The 17,796-nt window shown below is 43.7% G+C and overlaps 1 protein-coding gene and 2 long non-coding RNA genes across 4 annotated transcripts in view; 1 reads left to right on the top strand and 2 right to left on the bottom strand.

Annotated features, from left to right (window-relative positions):
* LOC119143174 overlaps positions 1-1,886 on the top strand; it is an 18,226-nt gene extending 16,340 nt beyond the window's left edge. The window contains exon 3 of the long non-coding RNA XR_005102608.1: positions 1,365-1,886. This is a non-coding gene — a long non-coding RNA (uncharacterized LOC119143174). The remainder of the gene's footprint in view (positions 1-1,364) is intronic.
* The window catches only part of LOC119143172, a 21,381-nt gene extending 3,585 nt beyond the window's left edge, over positions 1-17,796 (bottom strand). The window contains exons 1-3 of one of the 2 annotated variants that reach the window (XR_005102605.1): positions 17,671-17,796; positions 11,328-11,634; positions 7,041-7,445 (exon numbers count right to left, since the gene is read on the bottom strand). This is a non-coding gene — a long non-coding RNA (uncharacterized LOC119143172). Of the gene's footprint in view, positions 1-7,040; positions 7,446-11,327; positions 11,635-17,670 lie in introns of those variants that run through there. The other variant, XR_005102606.1, reaches the window with a different exon arrangement.
* On the bottom strand, positions 1,990-4,939 carry LOC119143170. The gene is made up of 2 exons (XM_037377160.1): positions 4,370-4,939; positions 1,990-2,768 (listed from the first exon to the last, which is right to left on the bottom strand). Exons 1-2 carry the CDS (start codon positions 4,835-4,837, stop codon positions 2,529-2,531), a joined length of 708 nt encoding a protein of 235 aa, XP_037233057.1. The 5' UTR covers positions 4,838-4,939; the 3' UTR covers positions 1,990-2,528.

The following is a 17,796-nucleotide window of genomic DNA, read 5'->3' as shown; positions in this document are numbered from 1 at the left end:
CCTGTCCTTGACAGCCACACCCTGGATGAGAGTGTTACCGAAATCTCGGAATGAAGAACTTATCGACACCAATGTGATGCAGATAAGCAGACACTTCTTTATTGACGGCCGGGTGCGTGAGCGAGTCCTCTCACGATCAACGCACGCCAGGTCCCAAAATCAGATTCCATATATAAAACTTATTCATACATGTTCATTAAGTATTCAAGCATAACCATGATATTTCCCATAAATCATTAACATATTCGCCTCCTAGATCCGATTCTGCGCAGCAGAGCTTAGAAAGGTCTAGAAATGGGTCTGGGGTACGATCTGGGTAGGTGGTATATGAGTGGGTGGTCGCGATCTCCCCCTGCCGGAATCACCTTTTACTAAAGTTCACGGTTTCTTGGCAGGTAACTACAAGCTGTTCCAGTCGACTCTCCCCAGTTCCCATTAATCTCATATTCTGACATTTCAAGACACCTCTACATACAGAAGACTGGTCAAACACAAAGAAACCTTTCAACCCTAAAGTTATCACCTGAGTTTTAACAATGGCTCTAGCCCCTTCTTCTAGCCTTGGTACAGCATGTACAGAAGATCTCATAACAACTTTTACTGTGCAGCTATAAGTTTCATTAAAAACATTTCTTATCCTTCTATTTTTCAATTTTATAAAATGATTTTATAAAATCAATTAATCAAATAAAGTCAATCAATCTTAACTTATTAACAAATCGATAACATTTCCCCCCTTTGAAAGTGCTGAAAATCATTCTTTCAGTACTTTCACATTATTTACATATCATTTGTTTCAACATATCTCGGTGATGGATCATGTCTTGATAAAATAGTTGGTACTTCTCTCATAATCATACCAGTGACTGCAATTCTATTGGTAAACTGTTTCTTCAAACATGCATATACTAGCATGCTCATCAAAAACACAACTAGTAACAGAAACAAAGTCTTAATTATAGATTGTATCCAAGAGCTCAAATTCCATCCCAGTTTGTTAAAAATTTTCCCAAGCCAATCTTCTGACATATCCTGTTGAATTGTTTCAGTTTCTTTTTCAATTTTTCCTAATAGGTCTAGATCATGTTCCACACCCTGAGTGACATTTGGAATGTGGATACAACAGTGGTCCAGTTTATCCTTGAGATATCCACATACTCCATGTTCTTTAAGTAGAAGCATATCTAGTGCCATTCTATTTTGTAAAGTCATTCTGGAGGTCGCCTGTAATTATATATTCAATTCCTTAAACCCCTTTTTGTTAACGTTTGCTAATTTTTCCACTTGACCAGTTAACTGATAGAGCCATGCTCTGTTTCTATATGAAGCTATAGGATTTAAAAGTGATTCAAGTCCCCCACCAGTTTTCACTCCTGTAAATGGTTCATTCCAAATATCATCATTTATCTCAGATCTCTTTATTCGTTTCAATTCTAAATTCTCTAAGGATCCTTTAAATGGTGATTTCTTCCAAACTGGACACAATGTTGGCATGCCTGAAGTGATTTGTTTCACCTTACCATCTAATGGTAAGTGAGTTGTCCAGGTTCCAGCACTTAATGCCCAAACTAAATGTCCTGGACTTCGAATAGTAGTTTTACTACAACTAAACAAAGTTCCTTTTCTAACTGTAAAAGTGCTGGTTAAATTGAGAGTGTTCTTAAGACCTCGACAAAAACAACCATATTTCAAAACAGTGGCCTACGGAGGAATTCTTTGGATTACTAAGTCTGCGTTACTGCAATCATACACTTCTTCACATTTCCACCATGGCACTACTTTATTTTCCTTCTCTCCCGATGAAGTTGACCTATCATTGACCCAGGGTAATACTGAAAAAACTTTTCCATCCCAGGTAAAACACCAAGAAGTTCTTGCTATATACTGAAAATGAGAAAATATGGACATAGACCATATAGAGTCCCATTGTTCTACTAATTGGGTACCTTGGCCAGTTTTGTTACACTTCCATTTCATGATACTTCTGCTCACATTGGTTTTAAGTTGTTCATCATAAGAACACCATCCTAACTGGGGATTTGGACCCCCAGGAAGAAGAACTCAAGCTATGGCACTAGGTCGGGATCCTGTTATAAAATCATAATTCAATAGTTTGTTTGGGTTGGGTTTTTTTTGGTTTTTTTTTTGTTTTTTTTACAATCTGTTTCTTTACCTGGTGACTTCCACTGTTTTCTAATAACCTTTACTTGTTCATACCATTGAGTTACTGGCCTTTGTTCACAATAGGTGGTCTCATTTTTATATTCCAGATTGGTCAGATCCATGGTTAAAATTCCTCATGGAATAGATTCACCTACTGCCCTCGGTATTGGCAAACAAGCAGCGATCTGCGTGCCATTTTGTAAATTGGCAAATTCTTTAATCAATCCTACCATCAAATTTTCCTCAGCCATTTGTTTGGGAATGTCAATTACTTGTTCTGTTTCTATTTGTCTTTTGTTCCTGTCCACCAAGTCAGCCCATGATCCCACCAACACTACCGACCAAAATAAAATCCAATATAAAAATTAGACATCTTTCAGTGTCAATTTTAAAGTCTCTGGGTCACGATTGACAATCTTCCACGGAGTAGGTGCTTTCTTCACTTGAGTATAATGTATCCAAGCGTCTGATTCTGCTATCTTGATAGCTGTAAAAGTGGTTAGCAGTATCTGGAAAGGTCCTCTCCAGTGCTCCTGCAAAGGTTCGGAGGTCCAGGTCTTCACATAGACATAGTCTCCTGGTTGGAAATCACGCACTGAATTTTCCTGGAATAAAGGTCTATTCCAAATTACTGCACACCAAATCGCAGCCAAAGTTTTCCTTAGAAAAAGCAAATAGTTATACACACCTTGTTTTCCTTTTACATGTGTCGCGACGGAGGGAAGACACAGTCGCTCAATATGAGTGATCAGCAGACTTCCTTTATTGTCTCTTACAGTCACCTTTTATGCCTTGTTATAATTAGCTCATACATATTACAAAAGTTAAGCTCATTATTGGTTAGTTGCCTAAATACCAAGCCCGCCCCTAGTTTCTCTTCTGTAGTTATCTGTTCCCACCTGCAACGTTCTTTTCCCACCAAAATCTTCCTGTTATTGTGTAACAAGGACAGCCAAAGACAGTGTATTTTGCTTTACTTCAGATCAGCTGAGAGCCATGTGCATTTTTGTCCAGCCAGCTGGACTATGTCTATGTGACCCTTTTCAGCTAGCCAGTTATCCACATACATGTATGTTTAGATTTGGTTCTAGAGACTCATATGGTTTTCCATATAATAATTCATAAGGACTGACTGAGGTTCCACTCTGGCTGTACCCTGATTCATAATAATGCCAATGGAAGCGCCCGAGGCCACTTTAGACTGGTTTCTTGACAAATTTTACTTATTTGTCGTTTCAAAGTTTGATTCATCCTTTCCACTTTCCCACTAGATTGTGGCCTCCAAGATGAATGTAAATCCCAATTAATACCCAATACTTTGCTAACACTTTGGACTACTTCAGCAACAAAGCGTGGACCTCTGTCAGAGGAAATTCCAATAGGAACTCCAAATCTCGGAATTACTTCTTGTAATAACCACTTTACAACCTTTTTTGCTTGGGTGGTGTGACAGGGAAGGGCTTCTGGCCATCCTGTAAAAGTATCAACCCCTACCAAGATGTACCAGTACCCATTTTGTCTAGGCAGCTCTGAAAAATCTACTTGCCAATAATCTCAAGGTTCTGTACCAGACTTCAGCCTACCCATTTGAACCTTCTTCTTAATCGTTGGATTATTTTTCAAACATACCTCACATTTTGCAGTTACTATGCAGTTACTATTCCCAACATTTTAACTGATATTACTTGCTTTCGTAAAGATGTTACTAAGGCTTCTGCCCCCCAGTGACATTCTTGATGTCTCGTTTGAATTATCTCTCTCATCACAAGAGGTGGAATTACTACCTGTCCGTTAGGAGTTACCCACCATCCTGCTAAGTTTTTCTTAGCATTTAATAACTGACCCAATTTGTCATCTTCCTCTGAATATCTCGGGTTTTCCCTAGGAAGGGTTACTGCTTTAGAAGGAATTACTGCCATTTGCAATGCTTCTTTCTTTGCTACCTTTTTTTGCTGTTCTATCAGCTAAATTATTCCCAGCTATTATTTTTGTATTCCCAGTCTGGTGTGCCTTACAGTGCATGATTGCTACTTGATCTGGCTTTTGAACTGCTTGCAATAATCGTAAAATTTCTGTTTGATGCTTAATGTTTGATCCTTGAGAGGACAATAACCCCCTCTCTTTCCACAAAGCTCCATGGACATGCACTACCCCAAAGGCATATTTTTGAATCAGTCCAGATATTTACTCTCTTGTCTTTGCTTACCTCTAAGGCTCGAATTAAAGCGATGAGTTCTGCCTTTTGGGCTGATGTGGTACTCGCCAATGCTCCTGCTTCTATAACTGTGGTCTCTGTTGTTACCGCGTATCCGGCGTATCGGACTCCTTGTTCCATAAAGCTGCTTCCATCAGTATACAATTCCCAGTCTGGTCGCTCCAATGGCACATCCTTCAGATCTTCACGACTGGAATAAACATACTCGATGGTAGCCAAGCAATCGTGTTCCAGTCGTCCTTCTTCCTGTACGGAACTTAAAAACACTGCAGGATTTACCAGGTTAGCTGTCTTTAGAATCACATCATCCTGTTCAGTCAATACCACCTGGTATTTCATCATTCGGCTGGGGGACAGCCAATGTCCCCCCTTCTGTTCTAGGACAGTTATCACCATGTGTGGAACATAGACTGTTATTGTTCTTCCCAAAGTCAATTTCCGAGCTTCTTGTATGAGCATCACTGTTGCGGCCACTGCTCGAAGGCAGTTTGGCCACCCTTTACTCACTGTGTCCAGTTGTTTAGAGAAATATCCGACTGGTCGTTTCCAGCTTCCTGTCCTCTGGGTTAACACGCCCAGTACAAGGTGTTGTCTTTCATGGACAAACAGCTGGAAATCTTTGGTTAGATCCGGCAGTCCCAAGGCAGGTGCAGACATTAGGGCACGTTTCAACTCTACAAAAGCCTTTTGTCGTTGTGGGCCCCATACAAAGGGAGAGTTCTTTTGGGCCTCGCACAGCGGTTTAGCTATTAGCCCATAGTTCATGATCCAAAGGCGACACCACCCAGTCATGCCCAAAAATGCTCCGAGTTCATGAATATTTCTCGGCTCAGGTACACCACAAAGAGCTTCTTTGCGATTTTTTCCTCATTGTTGTTGTCCTTTTGAAATCTCAAAGCCGAGATATATCACAGCCTGGCAGGCTATTTGGGCTTTCTTCCTGGATACCTTATACCCATTTAGTCCCAGGAAATTCAAAAGGTCAATAGTCACCTGTATACAAATAAATCTTTCTTCTGTAGCAATCAATAGATCATCCACATATTGTAAAAATAAATGCCCAGGTCTTGATTTATCCTGTTTCCAGATTTCAAATTCCTTTGCTAAATGATTGCCAAAAATAGCTGGACTGTTTTTAAATCCTTGGGGTAATCTAGTCCATGTCAACTGCATCTTTCGCCCAGTTTGAGGATTTTCCCACTCAAAAGCAAACAGTTTTCTGGTTTCCTTTTCCAAAGGTATACAAAAGAAAACATCTTTTAAATCAAGCACTGTAAACCACTGATAATTCTCCCTCAATGCTGTTAACAGTGTATAAGGGTTTGCTACTACAGGATAAATATCCTTAACTATCTGATTTACTGCTCTCAAGTCTTGTACCAGTCTCTATTCACCCGAGGGTTTTCTGACTGGTAAAATAGGAGTATTATACTCAGATTCACATTCTTCCAAAATTTTATACTCCAAAAATTTATCAATCAATTTCTTCAATTCCTGTCTCACTTCTGGTTTGATTGGATATTGTTTAATTCTCACGGTTCCTGCGCCTTCCTTCAAATCTATTTTAACAGGTTCTGCTAGTTTCAATTTACCAGGAATATTTGTTTCCCATACAGTAGGGATCACTGCCAAATCCACCTCCGGTGGAATTTCTTGTTCCTTTACCTTTTCTTGTATCATCAGGATTTCTCCCGTTTTTGACTCAGGTATTTTCAAGAAAAGTTCTCCTTCGTCAAAAACAATCTGTGCATTTAATTTGGATAACAAATCTCTTCCTAAGAAGGGTATCGGACATTCTGGTACATACAAAAATTCAGGTGTAATTATCTTATTTCCAAATTTCAAATCCAGGGGTTGCAGGAATGGCCTGGTTTTGTTCCAGTTTTTCCTTTACAGGTATTTAATAAAAAAATGTCGCTCCTGTATCCACTCCCAACCTCACAATTTAAACAACATTTTTTTCCACTTTCTTATTATCAGAAGTTATAGCCACTACCAAATTATCTCTAATAATTAGCTTACATTCATCCTGCCAATCCTTTCTTTGTCTTAAATAAAAAAAACAAATCCACATCTGGCATTTTATTCCATTTCCCTTCTCTTTTACAATACAGCATTAACTGCAAAATAGTGTTATAATTCAGTGTCCCATTCGTGGGCCACTTTTCCTCATCATCCAATATATACAAAGGCCACCAATTATTACAGTACTCAAATTATTACAATACTCAATCACCTGGCTCTTTTGCAGATCATCCTGTAAATTTCCCCAATGTGCCAATAAACATCCCAACAAAGAATTTTTCGGGATTTTGTCATTTACAGCAAGATTGCCCATGCTTTGACTTTTAAACAACCGAGTTAACTTAGTTGCCATGGTGTAATTACTCACAGTACAATACACAATTATTCAACTCTGTCACTCCGATCCGCGGATCCACACTCCACACTCGCTTTCGTTCTCAATTACACGTCTCACCCTTACAGCCACACTCACACTTTCCCACAGTTACTTTAAACAAACCTATAACACAATATTATACCTCTTCATTTTCTTCTTAATACACAAACTCACAAAACAACAAAAAAACCCCAAAAACCTCTTCTAACTTCTTGTTAGAGGCACTACCTTAGAGAACACTATAGCATATAGTTTCTCTTGTCTACACTTTTGTCCAACCCTGCAATAGCTTTTGCTTATGTCTTACGGGCAGAGTCCTAGTCCTACCCTGCGCAGCTCTTTCACCGCCTCTGACAGGCAGACTTACTCAGTGGGACTCCAACCCACTGGTGGGACTCCATCCCACTCCTTCCCATACACTTATTTTAGTGGGACTCCTACCCACTTCCTCTAGTGCACTTACTTACTTACTTTAGTGGGACTCCAACCCACTTACTACAATTAAAAAAAAGAAGTGTCTTACCAAAAATGCAGGGAACGTCGCCAAGAGCCTTACGGATCGGGGATCGATGGGTATCCCCGAGAAATCCTCGGTGCCGGCTGGAACCGATCAGGTCCCCGACTCCTCCGGTCTCCTTCAGCGAGGTCCCATCTGGGGTGCCAAAACTGTTACCGAAATCTCGGAATGAAGAACTTATCGACACCAATGTGATGTAGATAAGCAGACACTTCTTTATTAACGGCCGGGTGCGTGAGCGAGTCCTCTCACGATCAACGCACGCCAGGTCTCAAAATCAGACACCATATATAGAACTTATTCATACATATTCATTAAATATTCATGCATAACCATGATATTTCCCATAAATCATTAACATATTCTCCTCCTAGATCCGATTCTGCTCAGTAGAGCTTAGAAAGGTCTAGAAATGGGTCTGGGGTACGATCTGGGTAGGTGGTATATGAGTGGGTGGTCGCGATCTCCCCCTGCCGGAGCTACCTTTTACTAAAGTTCACGATTTCTTGGCAGGTAACTACAAGCTGTTCCAGTCGACTCTCCCCGGTTTCCATTCATCTCATATTCTGACATTTCAAGACACTTCTACATACAGAAGACTGGTCAAACAAAAAGAAACCTTTCAAACCCTAAAGTTATCACCTGAGTTTTAACACTGGTTCTAGCCCCTTCTTCTAGCCTTGGTACAGCATGTACAGAAGATCTCATAGCAGGTGGGCAAAAAGACGGCTACAGCACCCACCGTGCCCGTACGCCACCCAGCTCCCACAGGCAGCTCAAAGGTGCCTGCACACGTGGACAACGGGAGCACCACAGAGCCTGCCGTACCTGTACCCCGACATCCTACAGACAGCCAGAAGGTGCCTTCGTACATGGACAAGGGCAGAGCTAGAGCACCCACCCTGCCTATACGCCACCCAGCTCCCACAGGCAGCTCAAAGGTGCCCACAGCCTGCGACAAAGGGACCTCTGCAGCAACAACCCCCTCTCTGCCATGCCGGGGTCCCACAGGAAAAGGGACGCAACACGCAGCCGTGGAAGAGTGGATCCCAGTAACACATGCGCTACCTGCAGTGTGTCTTCATTCCACAGTCCACAAGAAGGTGCCCGCAGAAGTGGGCAAAAAGATGGCTACAGCACCCACCCTGCCCGTACGCCACCCAGCTCCCACGGGCAGCTCAAAGGTGCCCACAGCCTGCGACAAAGGGACCTCTGCAGCAACAACCACCACCTCTCTACCATGCCGGGGTCCCACAGGAAAAGGGAAGCAACACGCAGCCGTGGAAGAGTGGATCCCAGTAACACACGCGCTACCTGCAGTGTGTCTTCATTCCACAGTTCAGAAGAAGGTGCCCACAGCCATGGGCAAAGAGGGCGCCGCACCATCTACCTGATCTACACCCCATCCAGTTCCCACAGGCAGCTCAAAGGTGCCTGCAGGATTGGGCAACGGAACTTTGCAGCAACCACCACCTCTCTACCATGTCATGGTCCCACAAGCAGCTGGAAGGAACACGATACCATGGACAAGGGGACCTCTGCAACAGCCACTGTAGCTGTACCCTCTCACCATCCAACAGACAGCAGGAAGTACACACAAGAGTATCTGGAGTTCCAGATGAAATTAAATCATTCTTCTCTTATTCCTTCCAAGTATTTTCAGATCCTTCTCTTTACGCTGAACAGAGGCATTCGTTCTCAGTGTTCAGCACTACCTCATACACAAGCTGGCCTTATTCCAACTTCGATACTTTTTTTAAGGTAATTGGACAGTAAAGTACAAAGGTTTGCTCTTTAGAGGCAGGTGCCAAGAAACACCATTATCTTCACGGAATCCTGACAGAATTCTGTTCCAGATACCGCTTTAATATTTTTCCTGAAAACCAAGGTTGCCTGAGGGGACAGTCCAGGCTGTGGGACCTATGGCAATTTGGAAGGCCAGTAACACAGAGAGAATGATTTGTCCATTTCTGTACCTCACAAGCACTAGGAATTCACGAATTCCCTATTTAGGGAATTAAGTTGTAAATGAAGGATTAGACTGAAATAATTCAGGACATTTCCTTCAAAGACCAAAGTATCCCTTTAATAAACTGCTACTGGCTTATATTACCCGACACAAATACATCTGGAGCTAGGCTCATTTTCCTCCGGTCCTGTCACAGGCACATGTCGCTTGTCCTAAGAGAGGTCTCAGGACTAGTTTTTGAAAGGCAATCGGACACCTGAGGTTAGCTTTGTCCCAAAGAGTCGCTCCCTAAGGGAACACACCGGAGAGACACCATAGTGGAACGACCTACTGCTGGCTGATATCAGTAAAGCTTCCAACTTGCCAGCCAGCGAGAGGGCTGGAGGGGCATGGGAAACTGGGAGGGGACATGGCCAGGATGCTGGCCCAGACTAGCCAAAGGGGTATTCCATACCGTATGACGTCACGCTGAGTATATAAACTCTGGGGGAAGGAGGAGGAAGGGGGGCACATTTGGCATTATGGCGTTTGTCTTCCCGAGTAATCGTTAGGCGTGATGGAGCCCTGCTGCCCTGGGGATGGCTGAGCCCCTGCCTGCCCATGGGAAGCGGTGAATGAATTCCTTGCTTTGCTTTGCTTGCGTGTGCGGCTTTTGCTTTACCTATCAAACTGTTCTTGCCTCAACCCTTGAGTTTTACATTCCTTTCCGATTCTCCTCCCCATCCCTCTGGGTGAGGGGGAGTGAGCAAGCGGCTGCGTGGTACCTGGTTGCCGGCCGGGGTTAAACCTCGACACACCCCCAAGTTTATGTACCAAGCAGGACGCCCCGTGATATGGAACCTCCCTTTGGCTAGTTTGGGCCAGCTGTCCTGGCTGTGTCCCCTCCCAACGTTTTCTGCCCCTCCAGCCCTCTGGCTGGCAAGGCTTGAGAAACTGAAAAGTCCTTGACTTAGTATAAACATCACCCAGCAACAACTAAAAACATCAGTGCGCTATCAACATTGTTCTCACGCCAGAGCCACAACACAGCACTGCATTAGTTACTAAGAAGTTACTAAGAACTTTTGCACATTGGAAGTACTCAACAGGGGAAAAAAAAGTTTGCAGCACTTTGGCAAAGATTCCTAAATACGTTGTAAAACGCAGGATTTTGCACAGAAATAAGCCAGGTCTAAGCTCCTGCCCAAATCTTGCCGAAGTGCCTGGGGCGTCTTTTACAGCGAGAAGCTTTCACCATTCTCTCAAATCTCGAAAGAAAGCAAGCATCCTGATCGGCACAGGACCCAGCTGCAGATTCAGTGCTTTAAAGAAAACTGCCAACCACCTGCAGCAGCTTATACTTTCTTAGGGAAAAAAAATCTCCCACTACCACCGGCATTGCTTCACCTTAGCTCGTGACCTACCACAGCAGTGCATGATAAGATGTCAGGCAACAGAGCTGCACCTATGAATTCATGCCATCCAGCACAGCATTTTAATTGTGCCACTGACTAATCAAGCTGGTCTTAACTGGTCTGTGGTTCCATTTCACCATCTACATTTCAAGGTCACTTTTGGACTCTTGCCACAGCACCGAAATAGATGTTATTTCTCTTGCAAAAACAGAAAGAAAGTGTCCAAATGAGAACATTCAGAGGCACAGCAAGTCAAAAATACTGGACCAGGGGCTGCTTTCCTCCACCCATCAACACAGAGCTCTTGTAGTCGTCATAGAACCAATGTCAAATTCTAGGCTTATAGGACAGACTTTCTGACAGCCAATTTCAAAAGCCTACAGTTAAGCAAAGCTGGTGGTTTGTTGTTTGGGGTTTTTTTGTTGTTGTTTTTTTTAAGCTGCTTCACAACTCTGCCTCACACTGAATTTGTAAGATGCGCTGCCAGATGCAGAGATATCAGGAAGGAAGCAGAGAGAAAGAATCCCTCTCAAAAGGGCAAAGAGATGCTACAAGAGCTCCAGAAGAAGGTGACATCTGCAGAATCAGGTGGTCTGATTTCTTCCACCAAAATACAACCCCAGGTTTAGAAAAAAAACAGTGACCTTGAACCACAAGAAGCACCATACCCAAGTTATTCTCCGTAACAGTATAAATCAATTTGCAAACTCTCAGCAGCAGCATGACTTCCTTTTCAGGTGAATACATTCACCTGCATGGTCACAAACTTGACTTTAATCTTTTCAACATCCACGAAGTCTGGTGTTGGAACAAACACGCCCAGCTCCTGATGATTCCTCTGCCGTACCAACTGAATGTTTTTCTTCAGTTGTTTCCAAGAACCATCTGCAGTATCAAACTCTTTCAACATCGCCTCAATATGGCTCTTCAACAGCTTCAGAATGCACTTATGCATGGCCTTCTCCAGGACAACATCTGCAACGGGAAAACACAAGTTGAGCTGTCTTCCTCCTCTAGAGCAGAGCCAGCACTAATATAAGCACTCCCAAGAGTGCAGAGCAAGACCTACTTGCTAAGGCTTATTTATTACAGAAGCAGAGTCTCCAGATGTTTGTTAACAAGAAAACAAGAGGCAGAACAGAATCTGTATTCCATTTTCATTTATGACAATGTGGTAAATAAAACAAACAAAAAACCCCACAAGGGCAGACTACAGACTGTCACAACAGAAAAACCCCACAAAACCGAAAACAAAGCAGCATGCCAGCAGCGGCTCCAGTTAACTTTTTCTTTTGTTGGCCAGAAGTCTCTGAGTTTTATTTTACTTTGAGCTTAGACTTTTAATTCCCAAACTTGAAGCATAACACAGTCAAAACCATAACTTCTGTCTGCTTTGGCATGAAAGCCTATCCTTTTTTGCATAGTTTCCCTCAGAAACTATAACTCACCCAAGGTCTCAGAAAACTTGGCTCAGCTTTAAGATCTTTATGATGCTGGACAGATTACAGGCATGAAACTATACACGAAAACCAAGCTGTGTTTATCCAGCTTCGGATTTCATCATGCAAGCTTATATACAGCTTTGTCATCAAGTTTGAAGTTCTTTGTTTGGCAATAGCGTGCACGTGGCACAGTAACCACTTAGTTCTTTTTTTTTTTTTATGCTTATTTTACTCACTTTTTCTTTAACAGTCATTCCCCATTTCCAAGGCATGGAACACATCAATAGAGAAAACTCTTTGGTAAATATTTTCTTTGAAAACCTTTACTTTATAAGTCAATTTCCTCTCCCACTCAGCCTCCCATTGACAACATAGCTTACATTAACAATTAGCTTATATTCATTATTTGTACCATAGTGAACCGCCACAAGCACAATAGAAACTAAGGACCCTTCAGCCCGGCCACAGCACAAACACCCCAGCGATGGGGCAGGAGCAGAGCCCAGACTAGGCAGATTTATTAGGGGAGCACAGGGACCGAGAGGAGAAAGAGGAGAGGCCGTGTCACTAGATCACGCATTTATACAGGCTAACAGTGGACATTCCTGCTGCTAGTGGCACCTCAAAGTTTTGTTAAACCTCATGCCCTTTCCAGGTTCTTTGCTGTTCTCACGTGTTTCTCCTAGACCACAGTCTCTTTTTTTCCTCCCCCTGTCCTGCCCTTTTTGGAGGTGGCTTTTTAGAAATTGCAGGTTATTCCTAAGGCTTGGGATTCACACACACACACACTCCCCTCCAAAAAATCATTACCTACTTTTGTTTTCTTGCTTTTGCTTTATGCTTTCCTTTATTTTACCCTTGTGTTCAACCATTTTTCCTTTTGTGCCTTCAGACTGCTCTTTTCCATACAAACATGCCCTTCACACACTCCTCACCTTACGGTGTCTTTGCTTCACATGTAGCTTTTATTCTGTACTTGTCTGGCAGGCAATTCCCACACATCCAGCTCTGTTGGGAGCTCCCATCTCCCCTGTCCCAATTCTGCTGGGGGTTTAGCAGCTTCTCTTGCTATTTTCCCCTTCCGAGATCCTGACGGAGGTGGCAAAGCCATGTCTGCTTCATTCCCAGATGTTTCAAACACATCTGGGTGCTCTCTCACAGAGCCTGCAAAAACTACTGGAAGGTGGAAAGAGTGAATGTGAAGAGCAGCACTTGCCCTCTGATTTTGTCTATAGCCACCAGTAAAGGCATAACCAGTCTGACACATGGTCTTGATGGCCTGTCACACAGCATGTCCCACCAGGCCAGAGCCACCAAGTATACATAACAAGTGGCAACATTTCAAATGACTGATCTTGGTAGAGCCACACAATCACCACCGACGGCACTACCAAACCCAGCCAGGAAAGCAGAAGCATCACCCTCCTGCACAGTGACAGAAACTGCCTCTCCCTGCTATCAGTGCCACCCTCAGGGCTCAGACGGCAGAAATATTTTTCCACCAAGAAAAAATGCACAAAACTCACCCACTGGTATGTTAGCTAGCTGAATTTCTAGAGGGTACACACAGTTTCACTGATTGTTATTATTATTTTTTTATTATTTTTTTTTACAATTCAGCTTGCTTACTTCATTTATACTGCCTGTTCAGTTTTTTTAAAAAGCGAACACACCAAATGCTTTGCTTGTAAGTGGAACATCACTGCAGTTTGCCTTCTAACTGCCTGGTCTCATTTAAGTCAAAATTAAAGCAGTTGGTGCCACCAAGCATTGGATTAAAGAAAAGAACTCTCTATGCCCATGTTAACTCCCACAGGAAGTTCTGCACATGACTAGTTAGCATCAGCCATCCTTGGTCTCAATAAAGCGGGGTCATCACCACGTTTGGTCACAGGGGGCTCAAACTGTAGAGAATTCCGCACAGACCCTCAGAGTCCTTGGTCCAAAAACGAGGGGGCACCTAGCTTGGGATGGGACATCGGAAAACTCAGTACGCTTTTCCGATCCTCTTTATAGGCTCCAGGCCGGGGCTGGTTCAGCTGCTGCCTGCAGCATCAGCACAGAGGGAGCTGCAGAAGCCGTCCCGCCCCAGAAGCCATGGGAACCGGACGCGGCAGGCAGGGAAAACTCCTCCACAGAGCCCCAGTCCCTGGTTGGGGCCAGGCTTGTTACCTGTAGGCAAGAAGTAGAAGCCTCAAGCCCCCTGCCCTCAACCCTCACTTAGTGCTGCTCCCACAGCTTCCCATGCAGATGAGCGGCGCAGGAGGCATTATTTTACATTTGCGGTTCGTCATGGGCTCCAAAAGCAGTGCCTGGAAATCGCTCCAAAATGTACTTGATCACATTCCACAATTACTCTGAAAACTGAAATTTGAAGAGCACAGAGGAACAGAGCGGATAATTCACGTGACTGTGCTCAAAGCTCTGAACAGGGTCTAAGTACTTATTGCTGAAGGCTGTTCCTAATGGTTTCTGTGCTGTTAAGGCAATTGGGTAAATAAAAACAGGACAGGATATTTAGTAAAGCATCCTTCAGTGCTGTCCAGTGACTATGCTACAGCTAATAGGAAACAAATGAAATAAAGGACATAGCCTCTCTTTGGAATCACAGCCGTAACTGCCTTGGCTCCGTAAGGGCAGACCGAGAGAGACTGGCATTTTAATGCAGCATGTTTGTACAGAACTAGCAAATGAGGAGGTGACTAAGACTAAGATATGACAGTGTGTCTGAGGCGGTTGCTGGTTTTTTAAAACAAACAAAAAAAAATCACAACGAAAAAAGCCCACCAAACCAAACAGAAAACCCCCACCCCAAAACAACATACCTTTTATTCTCCCTCATGAATTCTTGGAATAGGCATAGAGAACCATGGAGTTCTGTCCTCAAATTAGAAGTGGCAAATTCCAGCAAGCTGAAGCGGCCAACACCACAGCAAGATTGATAAATACTGGACTTTTTTCTCAATGGTCAATAAACACCCCTATGTATCCTAATTAATAGAAAACCTATATAAACACTTAGATTATTATTAAAGCCTAGAAGGACAGCATTTCTAGTAATCTGGGTCTTAGACCAATATTCAGTGTCAGAAGACACCTATAAGCATGCTTGGGATCAAAGCATCAGGCTGTTTATCTTTTCTACTGAACTGCTGTTACCGCTGCCTTTCAGAGAAAGGCTGTTTCTGGATACACTCCCCCAAATCAATTCCCAGCCAGCAGTTTTCACTGATTAAATACAAAAAATGTATAGGAGGGTCCCCCAGGCAAATCAGCATCTAAGTTCTGAACTGAGGACTGATTTGTTGCATTAACATCTCTGTATACTCTCCAAATCCAAACTGGCAACAAAAATTCTTGTTTACTTTAGCATACACAAAGTGTTCTCAGCTGTCCTCCCAGGTTGCTTAATACTCTCCAGCCAAAACAGCCACTCCTCCGGTTTTGCAGGGCTGGGGTTTTTTTGTTTGTTTGTTTTTCTAATTGAATGTCATTTGAGCTGAGCACCATGTAGTGTTCCTGAAGTGATACTTATCATTAGCCTCTAGCCTCAAAACAGGAACTGGAAATGCTTTGATAAATTAATTGTAAAGGCAAAAACGCTCGTTTCGTCATGACTTGTGGAAATGCATCTGTATCCTGTGCTGACCTGCTATTTTGTTTTGCTGCAAACCACACAAGTCTGCATCTAGAGAGGACAACGTATTAGTCATCACCAGTGTCCTTCCACAGCCTCTTTACAGCCCTCACTGCCCGAAATTGCAGGCGTGCTCTTGCCTTTCCTGGCTTCAGTTTACCCGTTACCCACTACTGTTGCTCCACTGAGATTACCCGTCAAACTCCAGCCCTAGATTCACATACAAGCCCTGTTTATCACCTACGATAGAAAAACCATCCATCCATAAAAGAAGGGCTCAGTACAAGACTGAACGAGCCTGGGAACCATCACAAAAAGGCACAGTCCTGCACAAGGAATGTTGCCTGGGAGGCTGAAAGCAGAAGGCTGCTTTAGAACACCACAGTGTGTGGTGTGCATGTGCAGAATACACGACTACGCTGCATTTGCTTTCTTACAGCTCTTCCTGATATCTTGCACATTTATAGACTGGCATGACTGATACGGATCTATTTCAAGACACCTCATGTCAGGATGGCCAGGTGTCCAGCTCTTGGTGGACGTCTACAGTGACACATGCCCCAACCCTTGTGCAGACAAGGGCATCTCCTCCAAAGAAGCAAGGCTCGAAAGTAAGACCCCACACAACCTATCTGCCTTGATAACCTGCACAACCCTGAAAAGAGATGTAGGACTGAAGTGGGCGATAGATAGGTGGTGGTGCCAGAGGCTGAACAACTAGGGAAGAAAGGTCTCCAGAGTAAACTTCCTTTCATTTTACCTGCCTAAAGTACATCAATGAATGACAGAACTATCTATGCTACGTTTGTTCTGCTTTGTGCAGCTGTGGGTTCATTAAAACGTCACAGCAGTGTGGCAAATACGTATCTTTTCTTAAAGAAGAGGTAATAAAGGAGCAGGGAGTAAGTCACAAAGCAAATCAAAGGGATGGCTGGGAAAGGGAGAACCAAATCCTCTGCTCAGCACTTTTAACCGCTGCTTCTTACTTGCCCCATCTGCCTGCTCCTATAGCGAAAGGAGCAGCGGTGAGGGACACATTGGTCAGCCTCAACTCAATATGAAGATACTAGGATGAACCACAGGGTAGGGGAATGGGACACCAAACCAGACGTACAAGCACCTAAAAAGTAACACTCCATCAGAAAACAGTCACCATTTTTTTTTCCCCAAGAGCCAACAGTGGCATACCATTCTAATTCCTTTAAGAGGATAACTGGATCAGTGAAGAAGAGGGAAGCAGGGGATGGGCTGTACCCTAACATTTTTTAAGACCCATAACCCTATTCCATGCAACTTCCCTATAAGCAAACAAGGGAAATACTGTCATGCTCTAATTACCATAAGGTGGGTGGCTTGAACGGGTGTATAAAATACTGCACTTGGAGCCCAATTCTCGACGACTGACTGTCAAACAAGACAAGTATTTGAACAGGGGTCAGCCCTGGGCTTTAGTCTGCTTAGTATCTTCATTCAAAATCTGGATGACAGAGCAGAGACTGTACATACAAAAGCTGCATGTGACATCACGGCAGGGGTGGGAAAAGGGCATCCCCAGTCCTTCACAGTCCAGGTTTAGTTAGTAAGTGGGAAACGGGCCTAAAGCTAATGTGACAAAATCTCATGAGAACAAAAGTAAAACATTGCCTCTCAGCAAGAGGAATACAAAAGCGAAAGTGCTGCTCAAAGCAGCCTCCTTGGAGCAGCCAGCAGAGTGACAAAGTGGGGAACGGGCTGCACCCCTGCACACTGCAGCTCTGCCCACCCGCAGACCCCAGCCCCTGCCACAGGGCACGGCCTGCCGGCCAGGGACCAGCACAGCCCCTCCAAGCCTCCGGCAACACCCAACGTTTAAGAATCCATTACAGATCAGACATACTGAAACAAAGAACAGACAGCATTGTTTAGGTGCCTTCCCACACAACCAGTCAATACCTTATGGCCAAATTATTTAAGCAGCCAGTCATTTCTTGGGCTGGGCCCAGGCTTGGGCATTGAGACCGAAGCTGTTCAGGTGTCCATCCTGCCTGGCGGAACAGCGACAGTCGGCTTGATTCCCTT

The sequence above is a fragment of the Falco rusticolus genome, chromosome 2, assembly GCF_015220075.1.
Source record: "Falco rusticolus isolate bFalRus1 chromosome 2, bFalRus1.pri, whole genome shotgun sequence".
Taxonomy (NCBI): Eukaryota; Metazoa; Chordata; class Aves; order Falconiformes; family Falconidae; genus Falco; species Falco rusticolus.
The sequence above is the reverse complement of the archived record's forward strand: the minus strand, read 5'-3'. Positions and strand labels throughout refer to the sequence as shown.